Genomic DNA, 18,913 nt, shown 5'->3' on the forward strand with positions numbered 1-18,913 from the left:
TGGGCATTATGTTGCGATTGCAGAGCCCCTGATGTACCTAAACTGTAGTAACCCCCCACAAGTGACCCCATTTTGGAAACTAGACCCCCCAAGGAACTTATCTAGATGTGTGGTGAGAACTTTGAATGCCCAAGTGCTTCACAGAAGTTTAGAATGCAGAGTCGTGAAAATAAAAAATATTTTTTTTTCACAAAAAAAAAATATTGTAGCCCCCAAGTTTTTATTTTCACAAGGGTAACAAGAGAAATTGGACCCCAGAAGTTGTTGTCCAATTTATCCCGAGTACGCTGATGCCCCATATGTGGGGGTAACCCACTGTTTGGGCGCACGGCAGAGCTCAGAAGGGAGGGAGCACCATTTGACTTTTTGAGCGCAAAATTGGCTGTCGTGTTTGTAGACCCCCTGATGTACCTAAACAGTGGAAACCCCCCAATTCTAGCTCCAACCCTAACCCCAACACACCCCTAACCCTAATCCCAACCTGATCCATAATCCTAATCACTAACCCTAACCATAATCACAACCCTTACCCCAAAACAACCCTAATGTCAACCCTAACCATAACCCTAATCAAAACCCTAAATCCAACACACCCCTAATCCTAATCTCAACCCTAACCTCAAACCTAACCCTAATCCCAATACACCCCTAATCACAACCCTAACCTTAACCCTAATCCCAAACCTAACCCTAATCCCAAGCGTAACCCTAATGCCAACCCTAACCCTAATACCAACCCTAATCCAAACCCTAACCCTAATCCCAGCTCTAACCCTAACTTTAGCCCCAACCCTAGCCCTAACTTTAGCCCCAACCCTAACCCTAGCCCTAAGGCTACTTTCACACTTGCGTCGTTTGGCATTCCGTCGCAATCCGTCATTTTGGACAAGAAACGGATCCTGCAAATGTGCCCGCAGGATGCGTTTTTTGCCCATAGACTTGTATTGCCGACGGATCGTGACGGATGGCCACACGTCGCATTCGTCGTGCACTGGATCAGTTGTGTTTTGGCGGACCGTCGGCACAAAAAAACGTTCAATGAAACGTTTTTTTTGTACGTCGCATCCGCCATTTCTGACCGCGCATGCGTGGCCGTAACTCCGCCCCCTCCTCCCCAGGACATAGATTGGGCAGCAGATGCGTTGAAAAACTACAGCTGCTGCCCACGTTGTGCACAATTTTCACAACGTGCGTCGGTATGTCGGGCCGACGCATTGCGACGGCCCCGTACCGACGTAAGTGTGAAAGAAGCCTAACCCTAAATTTAGCCCCAACCCTAACCCTAAATTTAGCCCCAACCCTAACCCTAAATTTAGCCCCAACCCTAGCCCTAACCCTAGCCCTAACCCTACCCTTAACCCTACCCCTAACCCTACCCCTAACCCTACCCCTAACCCTACCCCTAACCCTACCCCTAATTTTAGCCCCAACTGCTGTTCTCCTGCCGGCCGGCAGATGGAGACAGATGGCGGGCGCACTGCGCATGCGCCCGCCATTTTCTTCTGCCGGCGGCCAGGAGGAGCAGCAAGAGGATCCAGGGACACAGGTGAGTATTGTAGGGTCCCCGAATCCCCCTATTTCTCTGTCCTCTGATTTTGAAGATGGCGGCGCCCACCGGGAGACACGAGGAGCATCGGGGGAGATAGGTGAGTATTGGGGGGCCACCTGGGACCCCTTTTCTCTGTCCTCCGATGTGCGATCACATCGGAGGACAGAGAAATTAAAAAGAGATCGCGTTTTTTTTTTTTGCGATCGCCGGTAAACGGTCAATTACCGGCGATCGCAAATGCGGGGTGGGTTAAAAACCCCCCGAATCATGTTCTCTGGGGTCTCGGCTACCCCCGGCAGCCGAGACCCCGGAGAAAATCGGCCTCTGGGGGGCGCTATTCACTTTTTCCACAGCGCCGTTAATTAACGGCGCTGTGGTTTAAGTACCCTTAGCGGCCGCCGTTAAAAGGCGTATCGGCGGTCGCTAAGGGGTTAAAAAAAATGTTAACTTTAAAAAAAAAATAACTTTTTTCACATAAAATTTATTTCAGATCCAATTTGGTTTATTTTACCAAGGGAAGCAGGAGAAATTTGACCCCAAAAGTTGTACAATTTGTCCTGAGTATGCAGATACCCCACATGTGGGGGGAACCACTGTTTGGGCGCATGGCAGAGCTCGGAACGGAAGAAGCGCCATTTGACTTCTCAATGCAAAATTGACTGGAATTGAGATTGGACGCCATGTGGCATTTGGAGAGCCCATGATGTGCCTAAACAGTGGAAACCCCCCACAATTGACACCATTTTGGAAATTAGAATCCCTAAGCAACTTATCTAGATGTGTGGTGAGCACTTTGGTCCACTAATTGCTTCACATAAGTTTATAATGCGGAGACAAAAAAATAAAAAATCATATTTTTTCACAAAAATGATCCTTTTGCCCCCCATTTTTTATTTTCCCAAGGGTAACAGGAGATATTGGACCCCAAAAGTTGCTTTGCAATTTGTATGGAGTACGCTGATACCCCAAGTGTGGGGGTAAACCCCTGTTTAAGCGCATGGCAGAGCTCGGAAGGGAAGGAGCGCCCATTTTGGAAAGTAGACTCCCTAAAGAACTTATCTAGATGTGTTGTGAGAACTTTGAACCCCCAAGTGTTTCACTACAGTTTATAACGCAGAGCCGTGAAAACAAAAAATCCAATTTGTCCTGAGTACGCTGATACCCCGTATGTGGGAAGAACCACCGTTTGGGCACATGGCAGAGCTCGGAAGGGAAGGAGTGCAGTTTGGAATGCAGACTTAGATGGAATGGTCTGTGGGCATCACGTTGCGTTTGCAGAGCCTCTGATGTACCTATACAGTAGATACCCCCATAAGTGACCCCATATTGGAAACTAGACCCCCCCAAGGAACTTATCTAGATGTGCTATGAGAACTTTGAACCCCCAAGTGTTTCAGTACAGTTTATAATGTAGAGACGTGAAAATAAAAAATCATTTTTTTCCCCACAAAAATGAATTTATAGCCCCAAATTTTGCATTTTCCTAAGGGTAACAGAAGAAATTGGACCCCAAAAATTGCTGTCCAATTTGTCCTGAGTACGCTGATACCCCGTATGTGGGGGGGAACTACCGTTTGGGCGCATGGCAGAGCTCGGAAGGGAAGGAGCGCCGTTTGGAATGCAGACTTAGATGGAATGGTCTGCGGGCATCACGTTGCATTTGCAGAGCCCATGATGTACCTAAACAATAGAAACCCGCCATGAGTGACCCCATATTGGAAACTAGACCCTTCAAGGAACTTATCTAGATGTGTTGTGAGAACTTTGAGCCATCAAGTGTTTCACTACAGTTTATAACGCAGAACCGTGAAAATAATTTTTTTCCAAAAAAAGTCATTTTTTAGCCCCCAAATTTTTATTTTCTCAAGGGTAACAGGAGAAATTTGACAACAAAAGTTGTTTTCCAATTTGTCCTGAGTACACTGATACCCCATATGTGGGGGTAAACCACTGTTTGGGCACACAGCAGAGCTCGTAAGGGAAGGAGCCCTGTTTTAATTTTTCAACGCAGAATTGGCTACGTCATCATCTCACGAGATCGCAATGCATGGACCGGTCACCAGAGCGTCGCGAGGAGCGGGAAAGGCGCCGGAAGGTGAGAATATGATGATTTTTTTTTAAATTATTTTTAACATTAGATCTTTTTACTATTGATGCTGCATAGGCCACGACCAATCAGCGACTTGGATTCCATGACAGACAGAGGCCGCGACCCATGAATATCTGTGACAGACAGATAGACAGATATAAGAGAAGAAACACTGGCGCACTACTAATAGTATACTGTCGGTTGGAGGGGTGCAACAAGAGTGGTAGCGTAGATAGCACAAAAATGGATAGAGAGAACCACTCCAAAAGAGAGCACACCGCTATATAATTATATATAAAGAGGTAAAACTTTTATTGATACAAAAATATAAAAACACTTAAAAAATACATGTATACAACAACATCCCCAGTGCTACTGCCAAAATACAAAAGGTCATGATATATATAGTAAAGATACAAAGATAATATGCATAGTCATAATGAAAAAACAACGTAGAATATAGAAAATACCATAAACACACACCCCGGAAAGGTATAGAACAGATGGGCAATAACCACCGATAAAACCAACCATAAAGCAACACTCCCTAAGGCAAATATACCAGAAATACCTGTATGCAGACGCAAGATTACACTGTCAGTGGTCACAAGACAGCAGCATAGAGGACAGCAAAGAGAGGTAAGTATTGCAACAGAGGCCACAAAGCACAAGAAACAGGGAGTCCTGGATGAAAAAATTGTGCCTAAATCCACTACCGCAGCCTTGAATAAGTAAGAATCAGCGGAACAAACATATAACAGCTGAAATAGAGGTGCTGCAGCCGGGGGAAGGTAAGGTCAGGCAGAGAGCAGCGTGGGGAGGAGCCCAACGTGTGTCGCCGTTGCAAGGACGGCTTCGTCAGGGGAAGATGTAGATAAAATGATCAATAGCAGTTTATATACCTTTTGGTATGATCAGGTGCAGGAACGAGGCAAACCAGGGACCCGAAGAGGAAGTGACACAGCATGAGGGCAAGGAGCCGTGCAGGCAGACGTCTCTGCCCATAGTACACAATGCACATGTGCAGAAAGGGTTCAGCACAGTGCATTATGAACCCAGGAGGGAATGTAATGCCCCAATGAAGGAGGAAAAATATATGCAGGATGTAACGTACAGCAGTGTGAGATACCACTGCAGGGCATACACAGTGAAAAGAAAGACAGAAGGACAGACAGAAAGATGGAAGTGACCCTTAGACAATTATATAGTAGATATTTATTTTTTCTTTATTTAAGAATTTTTTTAAAAATATTTTTACGCGTTATCTTTATTTTTTTTTTTACTTTTTGACATTGTGCCAGGGTGTTACATCACTACATAGTCAGGCATCTGACAGGCAGTGCAGGAGGCTTGCCTGTGCCTGCTCTCAGCAGGCGCTGACAAGCCACCTCCCTGCAGGACCCCACGGCCATCTTGGATCCGGGGGCCTGCAGGAAGGAGGACAGAGGAGACGCTCGGAAAAACACGATCACATCGAGTTGTTCTCTCAGGGAAGCATGCAGGGAGCCCCCTCCCTGCGCGATGCTTCCCTATGCCGCCTATGATCGCGTATGACATACTATCCCGTCCATGGGAATTAGAGCCCAAGTCACCTCGATGGGATAGTACGTCCAATGGCAGAAAGGGGACAGTGACTGTTGATAATTCCCTCCTGTGTGGCGTCTATTTGTCTCCAAGCAGAGAAATCCCACGTTACATTCCACACATAAAACTGTTTACAAAAGGGGTGCGGAGGAATTGTGCCCGTTGTAAGGGGCAAATGATGCTGGAAACGGGAACGAGAGTCCGTGTCAGCAAGAGACCAGGAGAGACTTCTACCAAGATGTCCCAAATCTGTAAGAGAGAGAGAGACGACCCCTGGGGAAATGAGGCTGTAAGGGAAAAACTGGGTGTGCCAAGGGCGGGGAACACAATAATATACGTGCGTCTCAGCTCCGTACACCTCGTACAAACATTGCTCGGCTCCGTACACCTCGTACACACGCTGCTCTGCTCCGTACACCTCGTACACACACGGCTCCGCTCCGTACACCTCGTACACACGCTGCTCTGCTCCGTATACCTCGTACACACGCGGCTCCGCTCCGTACACCTCGTACACACGCGGCTCCGCTCCGTACACACATGGCTCAGCTCCATACACACATGGCTCCGCTCCGTACACACGCTGCTCTGCTCCGTACACCTCGTACACACGCGGCTCCGCTCCGTATACCTCGTACACACGCGGCTCCGCTCCATACACACATGGCTCAGCTCCATACACACATGGCTCCGCTCCGTACACACGCTGCTCTGCTCCGTACACCTCGTACACACACGGCTCCGCTGCATACACCTCATACACACATTGCTCCGCACACCTCGTACAAACGTGGCTCTGCTCCGTACACCTTGTACACACACGGCTCCGCTCCATACACCTTGTACTCACATGGCTCTGCTCCGTACACCTCGTACACACACATCTCGTACACACGCAGCTCCGCTCCGTACACCTCGTACATACACGGCTCCGGTCCATACACCTCGTACACACACGGCTCTGCTACATCCAGCCTGTAAACCCCTCCTGACCCCACACATAAACTTCTCCTCATCCAGCACCATGACAACCAGCACAGCACAGTCCTGCATACACTGAGGCCCCTGATCATGTGACCCCTGACTCCTCCCCTCCTGTGACCTCATCACAGGTCCTGTGCGCACAGAACAGCCATATATGTGGAGTGCGGCTCTGCAGGTGGAGGTAGGTGCTGGAGATTCCCCATTACTCTTTTATGTTGACACTTTATAAGAATCATAACGTTTTAATCCTCTGCCTCTGATAGATGCATACCACCCAACTGTGAAAGACGGTAAGGAAACATGTATTCCTCACACAGCACAGTGCTGCTCTCTTACCCCCAACACAGTATAATGTTCCCCCAGTACCGCCATCCCGCCACACACAGTATAATCCTCCCCCAGTACCGCCATCTCCCACAGTATAATGTTCCCACAGTACCGCCATCCCCCCACACACAGTATAATGTTCCCCAGTACCGCCATCCCCCACAGTATAATGTTCCCCCAGTACCGCCATCCCCCCACACAGTATAATGTTCCCACAGTACTGCCATCCCCCCACAGTATAATGTTCCCCCAGTACCGCCATCCCCCCCCACACAGTATAATGTTCCCACAGTACTGCCATCCCCCCACAGTATAATGTTCCCCCAGTACCGCCATCCCCCCCACACAGTATAATGTTCCCACAGTACTGCCATCCCCCCACAGTATAATGTTCCCCCAGTACCGCCATCCCCCCCACACAGTATAATGTTCCCACAGTACAGCCACCCCCCACAGTATAATGTTCCCCCAGTACAGCCATCCCCCCCCACACAGTATAATGTTCCCACAGTACCGCAATCCACCCACACAGTATAATGTTCCCACAGTACCGCAATCCACCCACACAATATAATGTTCCCACAGTATTGCCACCGCCCACACACAGTATGTTTCCCCAGTACCGCCATCCCTCCACACACAGTATAATGTTCCCCCCAGTACTGCCATTCCCCCACACACAGTATAATGTTCCCACAGTACCGCCATTCCCCCCACACACAGTATAATGTTCCCACAGTACCGCCATCCCTCCACACACAGTATAATGTTCCCCCCAGTACTGCCATTCCCCCACACACAGTATAATGTTCCCACAGTACCGCCATTCCCCCCACACACAGTATAATATTCCCACAGTACCGCCATTCCCCCCCCCACACAGTATAATGTTCCCACAGTACCGCCATCCCCCCACACACAGTATAATGTTCCCACAGTACCGCCATCCCCCACACCGTGTAATGTTCCCCCAGTACCGCCACCCTCCCCCACACATTATGATAGTACAAGTTACCCCCCACAATATGTCACCCACCTCCTAATAAATAACTCCTCCCTTCCCCCACTCCTGGTGCAGATACAGATGCCCCCGGGACACAGCACCGACCTCCTGGATCAGTTTCCCAGGGCTGGAGATGTGGCCCCGGGGCCGGTGCTATAGATGTATGAGGGGCTGTTATCTGCGGGGGGAGCTGTACATGTAATGGAGACATTCTGGGGACAGATTATCCCAGCAGTAGAACTTTTTCTCTTTAGTGAATGTAGCTAGATTTTACCTTGTTGTTTTCTCTTTATAATTTAATCTAGGACCCCATTGTTAGGCCCCGGCTGTCATGGTGATATATTGGGAGGTGTCTATGGGGAACACAGCACTCCCCCTCTCTGTGCCCCAGATATAATGGAGGACGCTCTCTGCCTCTGTCTTTCTGCCTCAGATACAATAATGGATGTTGTCTCTCTGTTACCTCAGATATATAGAAGATGTCTTCTCTCTGTCCTCATCAATAATGGAGAATATTATTTCTCTCTTCCTAAAACTGTGATATTTATTTTTCTTTTTCAGCTTTTCTCCACACTCCTCATTAGTGCGATCATACAGCATACAAGCCTCTGATGGCTCCGGTGATGCCCTGTACTACTGTAGTGCGGGGTATTATCCCTGCCTGTCAGTGTGATACTAATGGCCCCATGCACATGAGATCACTGTTGGCCGGACAGTCATTCTGCTGATGTCTGTCTTTCCCGACTCCCCCACACACAACTGTGCTACTCATTGGCAGAGGATTATCATATGGCTGGAGGCCAGTTCCCCTGATATCAGCAGATTCTGCCACCTTTAGTCTAATGTGTATGGGAGCCTTAAGAGGGAACTTATTGGCCACTGCCTCTAGATCGGCCTGATAGACTTTTGTACGTTGCAGACCCATTATTAGGCATTTAGGTAGCATGGAAACCCAGCAGCAAAAGATTTTTTTTTTTTAAACATCTGGCATAAAAGGTGCACATTGTGTCTCATGATCTGGTGTTTTGCAAGTGTTGTTGTACATGTGGCCATATATACAACTCCTGTTTTCCAGTTCGCAAAATGTCTGATTAGAAACTGTTTGAAGACGCCACAGTGAAGCTCCTACACTGTCTAATCCAGTTACAGAAACCTCGGTCACCGCATATAAATGTGCCACAGGTTCTACGGTCTAGGCAGATACCGTACTGTGTCATTTTTGTAATAGAAACTGTGGACTAGTCCCTGATAAATCTCCCTTTTCTGTAGATGATACTTGGATCAGTTGGAATGATATCCCTTACATCTGTATCTGCTCGCTGCATTCCTGTATGATTTTTTATTATCTGATAGACCTGATTTGGTTGTCAAACGTGTCTATAATCCTTACTATTCTTTTATTGTCCCCTCTTTCCCTGGTGTGTAGGAGTGATTGTCTATCCTGATCAAGAGCATTATAAAAACTGAACCCAAATTTGTTTTGGGGCAACCTCTCTGGATGAATCTACTCCTTAAGTCCATTGTCTGTAACCTAAAGTCATAAATTTGTGGACAATGTTCTCCAAAATGGAAGCCAGCGTGATATCAATCTGGATCTCAATAAGTTTTCTCCAACATTGTGACTGATACGCATGCTGAATTCTTTTATAATGATATAAATTTAAATGTGATAACTGGAATTCTGCTGACTTGCTGGGATAAGAGTAAGAGCAGCTGTTACTTTAGAGCTTCCAGGCCTGACTACCCCACCTGTAGCACGCACACAGAGAGGCAGTAACAACAAACTTAGGAAGATGACAGTCCATTGAAGTACAAGGCCAGTTGACCAGAGGGTCCCGACCTTACTTCAGCTTCCAGGGCCGAGAGGATGTAACAACAAGCTTGGAAAATTGACAGTCCATTGAGGTACAAGGCCAGTTGACCGGTGGGTCACAACCTGGCTTCGTCAAAGGAATCCATGGTTTGGCGATGGTCAATAGAGCAGATCTGTATTCTTTCAACCGGGGCCGTGGTCCCCTAAGCCGGTATCCTGTAAAATGACAGGTTCTTTGGATGTCCTTCAAGCCAGCATTCAGGGTTTCCTTCGGATACTCCGGTTTTCTCTCACATTCCAAAGACATACTGATAGGTAATTTAAATTGTGAGCCCCATCGGGGACAGCGATTATAATATGTGCAAAAACTGTAAAGCGCTGCAGAATATGTTGGTGCTATATAAATAGATTATTATTGTATTATTACATGGGATTCTTTATTTTGTTTCATCTGTCTCTTCTTTTTCACATCAAGGTCCCTACAATATCGGATCTTCTTAGTGGAGATCTTCTATATTTAGAGAATTTTTCTAATTTACCCATCAAGGATGGATATGGACAATGACAAAATGTCAGAGAGGCTATTACATCTCACCCTAGAGATCCTCTTCCGGCTTACTGGAGAGGTGAGAGATTCTGATGACGTCACATTACATCATTCTTATCTATGGAAATAACAGATGGACAGAACTGGAGAGGTGAGGACTCTGGAAATGTCTGTAGTGAGATTTATTAATGTGTCTCTCCATAACCAGGATTACATAGTAGTGAAGAAGACCTCAAGTGAGTGCTGTCTGGCCCCTGTTTCTTATGGATGGAAAAGACCCGTGAGCCCAATGATGGAACCTCCACTTCACCCCCTGATACAAGAGGAAATGAATGACCAGAAGATCTTAGAACTCACCTACAAGATGATTGAGCTGCTTTCTGGAGAGGTGACACTGCTGGGAATGCTGGGACATTATACACTATGTAACACTATAATGGGATCGGGTGGATGATATCATTGTATGTGTCAGGTTCCTATAAGGTGTCAGGATGTCGCTGTCTATTTCTCCATGGAGGAGTGGGAGTATTTAGAAGAACACAAAGATCTATACAAGGACATCATGATGGAGGTTCCCCAGCCCCTCACATCACCAGGTAATAGACAGGACTAGTGATGATCGAGTATACTCATTGCTCGGGTTTTCCCGAGCACGCTCGGGTGGTCTACAAGTATTTATGACTGCTCAGAGATTTGGTTTTCCTTGCCACAGTGGGATGATTTACGGCTGCTAACCAACCTGAGTACATGTGGGGGTTGCCTGGTTGCTATGGAATCTCCACATGTAATCAAGCTGTCTAGTAGCCACAAAGCATCCAGCTGTGGCAAGGAAAACTAAATCTCCGAGCAGTCATAAAAACTCTGAGACCACCCGAGCGTGCTCTGGAAAACCCGAGTATACTCGTTCATCACTAGACAGGACTAGTGATGCCTATAATTATCTGTATGTAAAGAATGAATTCAGTCACTATATGTGTTTCTTTCAGTTCTATCCAGTGAGACAACACCAGAGAGAAGTCCCCATCCTCTTCTTCTACAGGACTGTAAACCAGAAGATCCCAATGTTCCTCAGGATCATCAGGTAGATGGAGAGAAGGCGTCATGAGATCCTCCCCTATGATGTGTAGACGGCTGTGAAGGTCTTGTGCTCAGTTTTGATTTATCCCCCAGTATTATATGTTTTATACTTGTGTAATGAGAACGGTGGAGATGGCAGGATTAGAGCTGATGATAGATGGGACTTTTCCATCTCTGTGACTTTTGCAATATTTGTTTCAGAGTGAAGATCTGACCCATATTATTACTACAGAGACATATGTGAGGAGTGATGAGCAGTGTAAAGAGGAGATTCCTACAGATAGCAACCCACGTGAGTAGTGGCCACTAAATGCAGAGATGTCATAGATTCTTCTCAGCCATCAGCTTTCACTGCTTTATCAGTGGTGTAGTCCAGACCTATTATAATCATGTGATCACCATTCTGCCATTAGACCTCTGCATGTTCCCCCACCCAAAACTTTTCTATTACTTTGGGCATTGAAAACCCTTCTATAGAGCTTGCAGCTTGGAGGATCCACCTACCCCCTGTAATTAGAAGACACTGACTCTTAACTGTCCAGATTTGTAAATTACAAAGCCCAATGCCAGCATACGTAGAATGTGCTGACAAGTTATAAAGTCAGTTGAAAAAGTTGTTATAATGGGTGTCAAGGATACACAGCCTGGTGGTCACACAGAACCTACCACTTTGTCAAGGGAATACAACTCCGGAAGAAGAACGATGAGTACAACCCCAAGAACACTAACTGTGAAGCATGGTGGAGGAAGCATCATACTTTAGGGATGCTGTTTTGCAAAGGAGACAGGACGACTGCACCATATTGAAGGGAGAATGGATGGAGTCATGTATGTAAAGCCGGGGGAGTGACTGCTCCAGTAAGGAGGGAAATAGGAGAGCAGGGCACGCCAGACAGGTGCTGGTAGTGGGGGACTCAATTATTAGGGGAACAGATAGGGCAATCTGTCACAAAGACAGGGATCGTCGAACAGTGTGCTGCCTACCTGGCGCTCGAGTCCGACACATCGCTGATCGGGTGGACAGATTACTGGGAGGGGCTGGTGAGGACCCAGCGGTCATGGTGCACATTGGCACAAATGACAAAGTTAGAGGTAGGTGGAAGGTCCTTAAAGATTTCAGGGAATTAGGCTGCAAGCTGAAAGCAAGGACCTCCAACATGGTATTTTCCGAAATACTGCCTGTACCACGTGCCACGCCAGAGAGGCAACGGGAGATTAGGGAGGTTAATAAGTGGCTCAAGAATTGGTGTAGGAAGGAGGGGTTTGGGTTCCTACAGAACTGGGCCGACTTCTCAGTTGGCTACAGGCTCTACGCTAGGGACGGGCTGCACCTCAATGGGGAAGGGTGCAGCTGTGCTGGGGGAGAAAATGGCTAGAAGGTTGGAGGAGTGTTTAAACTAGGGATTGGGGGGAGTGTATTTAATTTATAGGAGGGGAAGATAGTGCAGACAGAGACCTGGGCACAAATAAGGAAGTTGGGGGTGGCGGTGGCATGGGAGGTGGGGTTAGAACAGTTAATAATTTAAGAAAGAATAGAGGTACAGAGAGGAACATCAAGTGCATGTATACTAATGCCAGAAGCCTCGCCAACAAAATGGACGAATTAGAACTGATGTTGTTGGAGCATAATTTTGACATGGTGGGGATATCTGGAACGTGGCTGGATGAGAGCCATGACTGGGCTGTTAATTTACAGGGTTATAGTCTGTTCAGAAATGACCGTACAGATAAGCGAGGGGGTGGGGTGTGTCTATATGTAAAATCGTCCTTAAAACCCATCCTGCGTGATAATATAGGTGAATTTAATAAAAATGTAGAATCCCTGTGGGTGGAGATAAAGAGAGGGGGAAAAAATAATAAATTACTGATAGGGGTTTGTTATAAATCTTCAAAAATAATGGAAGCAATGGAGAATATCCTCGTAAAGCAAATAGATGAAGCTGCGACTCAAGGAGAAGTCATTATTATGGGGGACTTCAACTACCCTGAAATAGATTGGGGAACAGAAACCGGCAGTTCCAGCAAAGGTAATCGGTTTTTGACAACTATGAGAGACAATTACCTTTCACAACTGGTTCAGGACCCAACAAGAAGGGGGGCACTTCTAGACCTAATATTAACCAACAGGCCAGACCGCATAGCAAATATAAGGGTTGGGGGTTACTTGGGAAATAGTGATCACAAAATAATAAGTTTTCATGTATCCTTTAATAAGATGTGTAGTAGAGGGGTTACAAGGACACTAAACTTCAGGAGGGCAAATTTCCAACGGATGAGAGAGGATCTTGGTGCAATTAACTGGGACGATATCCTGAGACATAAAAATACACAAAGAAAATGGGAGACATTTATTAGCATCCTGGATAGGACCTGTGCACAGTATATACCGTATGGGAATAAACATATTCGAAATAGGAGGAAACCAATATGGCTAAATAGATCTGTAAGGGGCGCAATAAGTGACAAAAAGAAAGCATTTAGATAATTAAAGGAAGTAGGTAGTGATGAGGCATTAAATAAATACAGAAAATTTAAATAAATTCCGTAAAAAGCAAATCAAGGCAGCTAAGATTGAGACAGAGAGACTCATTGCCAGAGAGAGTAAAAATAATCCCAAAATATTCTTTAACTACATAAATAGTAAGAAACTAAAAAATGATTGTGTTGGCCCCCTTAAAAATAGTCTGGGTGAAATGGTGGATGAGGAAAAAGCCAATATGCTAAATGACTTTTTTTCATCAGTATTTACACAAGAAAATCCCATGGCAGACAAAATGACCAGTGATAAAAAATTCCCTATTAAATGTCACCTGCTTAACCCAACAGGAAGTGCGGCGGTGTCTAAAAATCACTAAAATTGACAAATCTCCAGGCCCGGATGGGATACACCCCTGAGTACTGCAGGAATTAAGTACAGTCATTGATAGACCATTATTTTTAATCTTTAAAGACTCCATAATAACAGGGTCTGTACCACAGGACTGGCGTATAGCAAATGTGGTGCCAATATTCAAAAAGGGGACAAAAACTGAACTCGGAAATTATAGGCCAGTAAGCTTAACCTCTACTGTGGGTAAAATCCTGGAGGGCATTCTAAGGGATGCTATGCTGGAGTATCTGAAGAGGAATAACCTCGTGACCCAGTATCAGCACGGGTTTACTAGGGACCGTTCATATCAGACTAATTTGATCAGTTTCTATGAAGAAGTAAGTTCCGGACTGGACCAAGGGAACCCAGTGGATGTAGTGTATATGGACTTTTCAAAAGCTTTTGATATGGTGCCACACAAAAGGTTGATACATAAAATGAGAATAATGGGGATAGGGAAAAATATGTGCAAGTGGGTTGAGAGCTAGCTCAGGGATAGGAAACAAAGGGTGGTTATTAATGGAGCACACTCGGACTGGGTCGCGGTTAGCAGTGGGGTACCACAGGGGTCAGTATTGGGCCCTCTTCTTTTTAACATATTTATTAATGACCTTGTAGGGGGCATTCAGAGTAGAATTTCAATATTTGCAGATGACACTAAACTCTGCAGGGTAATCAATACAGAGGAGGACAATTTTATATTACAGGATGATTTATGTAAACTAGAAGCTTGGGCTGATAAATGGCAAATGAGCTTTAATGGGGATAAATGTAAGATCATGCACTTGGGTAGAAGTATAAGATGTATAATTATGTGCTTAATTCTAAAACTCTGGGCAAAACCATCAATGAAAAAGACCTGGGTGTATGGGTGGATGACAAACTCATATTCAGTGGCCAGTGTCAGGCAGCTGCTACAAAGGCAAATAAAATAATGGGATGCATTAAAAGAGGCATAGATGCTCATGAGGAGAACATAATTTTACCTCTATACAAGTCACTAGTTCGACCACACTTAGAATACTGTGCACAGTTCTGGTCTCCGGTGTATAAGAAAGACATAGCTGAACTAGAGCGGGTGCAGAGAAGAGCGACCAAGGTTATTAGAGGACTGAGGGGTCTGCAATACCAAGATAGGTTATTACACTTGGGGCTATTTTTAGTTTGGAAAAACGAAGGCTAAGGGGTGATCTTATTTTAATGTATAAATATATGAGGGGACAGTACAAAGACCTTTCTAATGATCTTTTTAATCATAGACCTGAAACAAGGACAAGGGGGCATCCTCTACGTCTGGAGGAAAGAAGGTTTAAGCATAATAACAGACGCGGATTCTTTACTGTAAGAGCAGTGAGACTATGGAACTCTCTGCTGTATGATGTTGTAATGAGTGATTCATTACTAAATTTAAGAGGGGACTGGATACATTTCTTGAAAAGTATAATGTTACAGGGTATATATACTAGATTCCTTGATAGGGCGTTGATCCAGGGAACTAGTCTGATTGCCGTATGTGGAGTCGGGAAGGAATTTTTTTCCCCAATGTGGAGCTTACTCTTTGCCACATGGGTTTTTTTTTGCCTTCCTCTGGATCAACATGTTAGGGCATGTTAGGTTAGGCTATGGGTTGAGCTAGATGGACTTAAAGTCTTCCTTCAACCTTAATAACTATGTAACTATGTATTGCAAGATTTTGACCAAGAACCTCCTTCTCTCAGTAAGAGCATTGAAGATGGGTCATGGTTGGTTCTTCCTACATGACAAAGACCTGAAACACACAACCCCAAAATCTGAACAATCTGAAGAAGATCCGTATGGCGGAGAGTGCCAAACGTGACATGGCATCCGCTATCTATTCCAGCCATTTTTGAGCTCCAAAACTTGAATGGTGCTCATATCTGTGTACTTGGGAGAAACTTTTTAACAATTTGTACCATCCATTTTCTCCTGTTAGTTTTCAAAAATGCAAAACTTAGGACTAAAGCAATATTTTTGAGGTAAAATTTTCATTTTTTTCCTTCCACATTGCTCTAATTCCTGTGAAGCCCATAGTGTTTTAATAAGTTCTTGAATGTGATTTTGAGCACTTTAAGGAGTGTACTTTTTAAAATGGTGTCACTTTGGGGTATATTCTGTCATATAAGCCCCTCAAGGTCACTTGAAAGGGGATGTGGACCCTGAAAAAATTGGTTTTGTTAATAATTTTTTTTTTTTTTTATTGAATTTGCTTATAAACTTTTAACCCTTCTATCTTCCTAACAAAACAATTGTTTGAAAAATTATGCTGATGTGAAGCAGAAATGTGGTAAATGTTATTTATGAACTATTTTGTGTGATAACTCTCTGATTTAAGGGCATACAAAGTAAAAATTTGAAAATTGCAAAATGTTCACTTTTTTGGGGCAAATTGTCGGTATTTTCATAAAAAATGCAAATATTAGCGACCATAATTTGCCACTTGCATCAATTACGTGTCATGAAAAACAGTCTCCGAATTGCTGGGATGTGTTAAAGTGTTCTAGAATTACAGCCTCATAAAGTGACAATGGTCAGCATTGAAAAAAATTGTCCTGGTAACCCCAACAGCCGCGGGTGGAATCACGATCCACCCTCTGATGTTAATATGTTAAAGCCGCTGTCAGTCTGTGACAATGGCATTTAACATTTTTGCTCCTGAGGCGCATCACAAACCCCGCCCATCGACACCCATGTCTCATGACTGCGGGTCGCTGATGGGTTGGCATGACAACTCGGTGTCTGCAGGAGATCCCTGTGGTTGTCATAACTGGATATCTATGAGCACCAACCAGCGGTCGGCGCTCATAGCAAGAGAACACTTTAACTACACACAGCAGGGCTGAAGCCCTGTGTGTACCACAGGCGATCGGATAAGAGAGCTTCTAGTCCCCCTTGGAGACTATTAACCCCTTCATGACCGGGGGATTTTTCGTTTTTCCGTGTTCGTTTTTCGCTCCCCTCCTTCCCAGAGCCATAACTTTTTTATTTTTCCGTCAATTTGGCCATGTGAGGGCTTATTTTTTGCGGGACGAGTTGTACTTTTGAACGACATCATTGGTTTTAGCATGTCGTGTACTAGAAAACGGGAAAAAAATTCCAAGTGCGGTGAAATTGCAAAAAAAGTGCAGTCCCACACTTGTTTTTTGTTTGGCTTTTTTGCTGGTTCACTAAATGCTAAAAATGACCTGCCATTATGATTCTCCAGGTCAGTACGAGTTCATAGACACCTAACATGACTAGGTTATTTTTTATCTAAGTTGGGAAAAAAAATTCCAAACTTTGCTAAAAAAAAAAAAAAATTGCGCCATTTTCCGATACTCGTAGCGTCTCCATTTTTCATCATCTGGGGTCGGTTGAGGGCTTATTTTTTGCGTGCCGAGATGACGTTTTTAATGATAGCATTTCGGTGCAGATACGTTCTTTTGATCGCCCGTTATTGCATTTTAATGCAATGTCGCAGCGACCAAAAAAACGTAATTCTGGCGTTTCGAGTTTTTTTCCCGCTACGCTGTTTAGCGATCAGGTTAATACTTTTTTTTATTTGATAGATCGGGCGATTCTGAGCCCGGCGATACCAAATATGCGTAGATTTGATATTTTTTTTATTGATTTATTTTGATTGGGGCGAAAGGGGGGTGATTTAAACTTTTATGTTTTTTTTATTTTTTTCACATTTTTTTAAACTTTTTTTTTTTAACTTTTGCCATGCTTCAATAGCCTCCATGAGAGGCTAGAAGCAGGCACAACCCGATCGGCTCTGCTACATAGCAGCGATCTGCTGATCGCTGCTATGTAGCAGAATTGCACGTGTGCTGTGAGCGCCGACCACAGGGTGGCGCTCACAGCGACGGGCAATCAGTAACCATAGAGGTCTCAAGGACCTCTATGGTTACAATATACAAGCATCGCCGACCCCCGATCATGTGACGGGGGTCGGCGATAACGTCATTTCCGGCCGCCCGGCCGGAAGCGGTAGTTAAATGCCGCTGTCTGCGTTTGACAGCGGCATTTAACTAGTTAATAGGTGCGGGCAGATCGCGATTCTGCCCGCGCCTATTACGGGCACATGTCAGCTGTTCAAAACAGCTGACATGTCCCGGCTTTGGTGCGGGCTCACCGCGGAGCCCTGCATCAAAGCAGGGGAGCCGGCATCGGACGGTATAGTACGTCCGATGCCGGTAAGGGGTTAAAGCTGGTAAAAAAAAAATGTTTTTAAAAATGTAAGAAAAATAAAAAAAATATAAAAATTTAAATCACCCCCATTCAAAACGAAACAATGAAATAATGCACATTTTTGGTATGCCTGCGTTCACAATTGCCTGATCTATCAATAGATAAAATGAATAAATCTGATCGGTAAACAGCGTAACGAGACAAAAGCCAAAATGCCAGAATTATGGTTTGTTGGTCGCCGCAACATTGCATTAAAATGCAATATCAGGTGATCAAAACTTCAAATCTACACCAAAATGGTATTAAAGGGAAGGTGCCATAAAAAAAATTCCAGCAATTGAAAAATGTAAAGAATTAATGTTTACATTTTCTTAAAAAAATATTATCATTTGTTTATAATTTAGTAAAATAGGAAAAATAATTTTAAAAAGTTTGGCGTTTCCACTTTTAAACACTAGGGGGAGCAGCTACTGAAATTTGACAAAAACCTAGTGTACAACTAGCTCACATTACTGCACTGCAGTAATTATGGGCGGAGTCTGCTGACGTGTGTGATGTCTCCTCTCCTCCCCTTCTGGGTGTTTGCTAAGGCATAAGAGAGGATTCTGGAACACTGTGAGCAGCCATTTTGTTGGTGACTGCAAAGTTATACTGACAAGTAAACAGTCACAGAGGATGCAGGCAGCAAGGATTCTGGGAGATATATGGTGGAGGGAGCAGGGTGACAGCAGCACAGAGTATTTCAGGAGAGCAGTGTGCAGGTCTATGGGGGGGCACCCTGATGGGTGCACGGAGCAGCCAGGGATTTACATAGAGCGCTGTCTTTTATACACATGGATGGACCGACTGCTCCACAAAAATCCAGGAAACATTTCTGCTG

General features: G+C 44.9%; 1 protein-coding gene across 2 annotated transcripts in view; it reads left to right on the forward strand.

Annotated features, from left to right (window-relative positions):
- Window positions 1-6,343: 6,343 nt before the first annotated feature.
- The window catches only part of LOC138663794 (oocyte zinc finger protein XlCOF22-like), a 31,287-nt gene continuing 18,717 nt past the window's right edge, over window positions 6,344-18,913 (forward strand). The window contains exons 1-6 of one of the 2 annotated variants that reach the window (XM_069750136.1): window positions 6,344-6,387; window positions 9,825-9,975; window positions 10,105-10,284; window positions 10,369-10,492; window positions 10,883-10,977; window positions 11,175-11,265. In XM_069750136.1, the coding sequence (XP_069606237.1) occupies window positions 9,898-9,975; window positions 10,105-10,284; window positions 10,369-10,492; window positions 10,883-10,977; window positions 11,175-11,265 (568 nt within the window). In that variant the 5' untranslated portion in view covers window positions 6,344-6,387; window positions 9,825-9,897. Of the gene's footprint in view, window positions 6,388-8,690; window positions 9,976-10,104; window positions 10,285-10,368; window positions 10,493-10,882; window positions 10,978-11,174; window positions 11,266-18,913 lie in introns of those variants that run through there. The other variant, XM_069750137.1, reaches the window with a different exon arrangement.

The sequence above is a fragment of the Ranitomeya imitator genome, chromosome 2 (genome assembly GCF_032444005.1).
Source record: "Ranitomeya imitator isolate aRanImi1 chromosome 2, aRanImi1.pri, whole genome shotgun sequence".
NCBI lineage: Eukaryota > Metazoa > Chordata > Amphibia > Anura > Dendrobatidae > Ranitomeya > Ranitomeya imitator.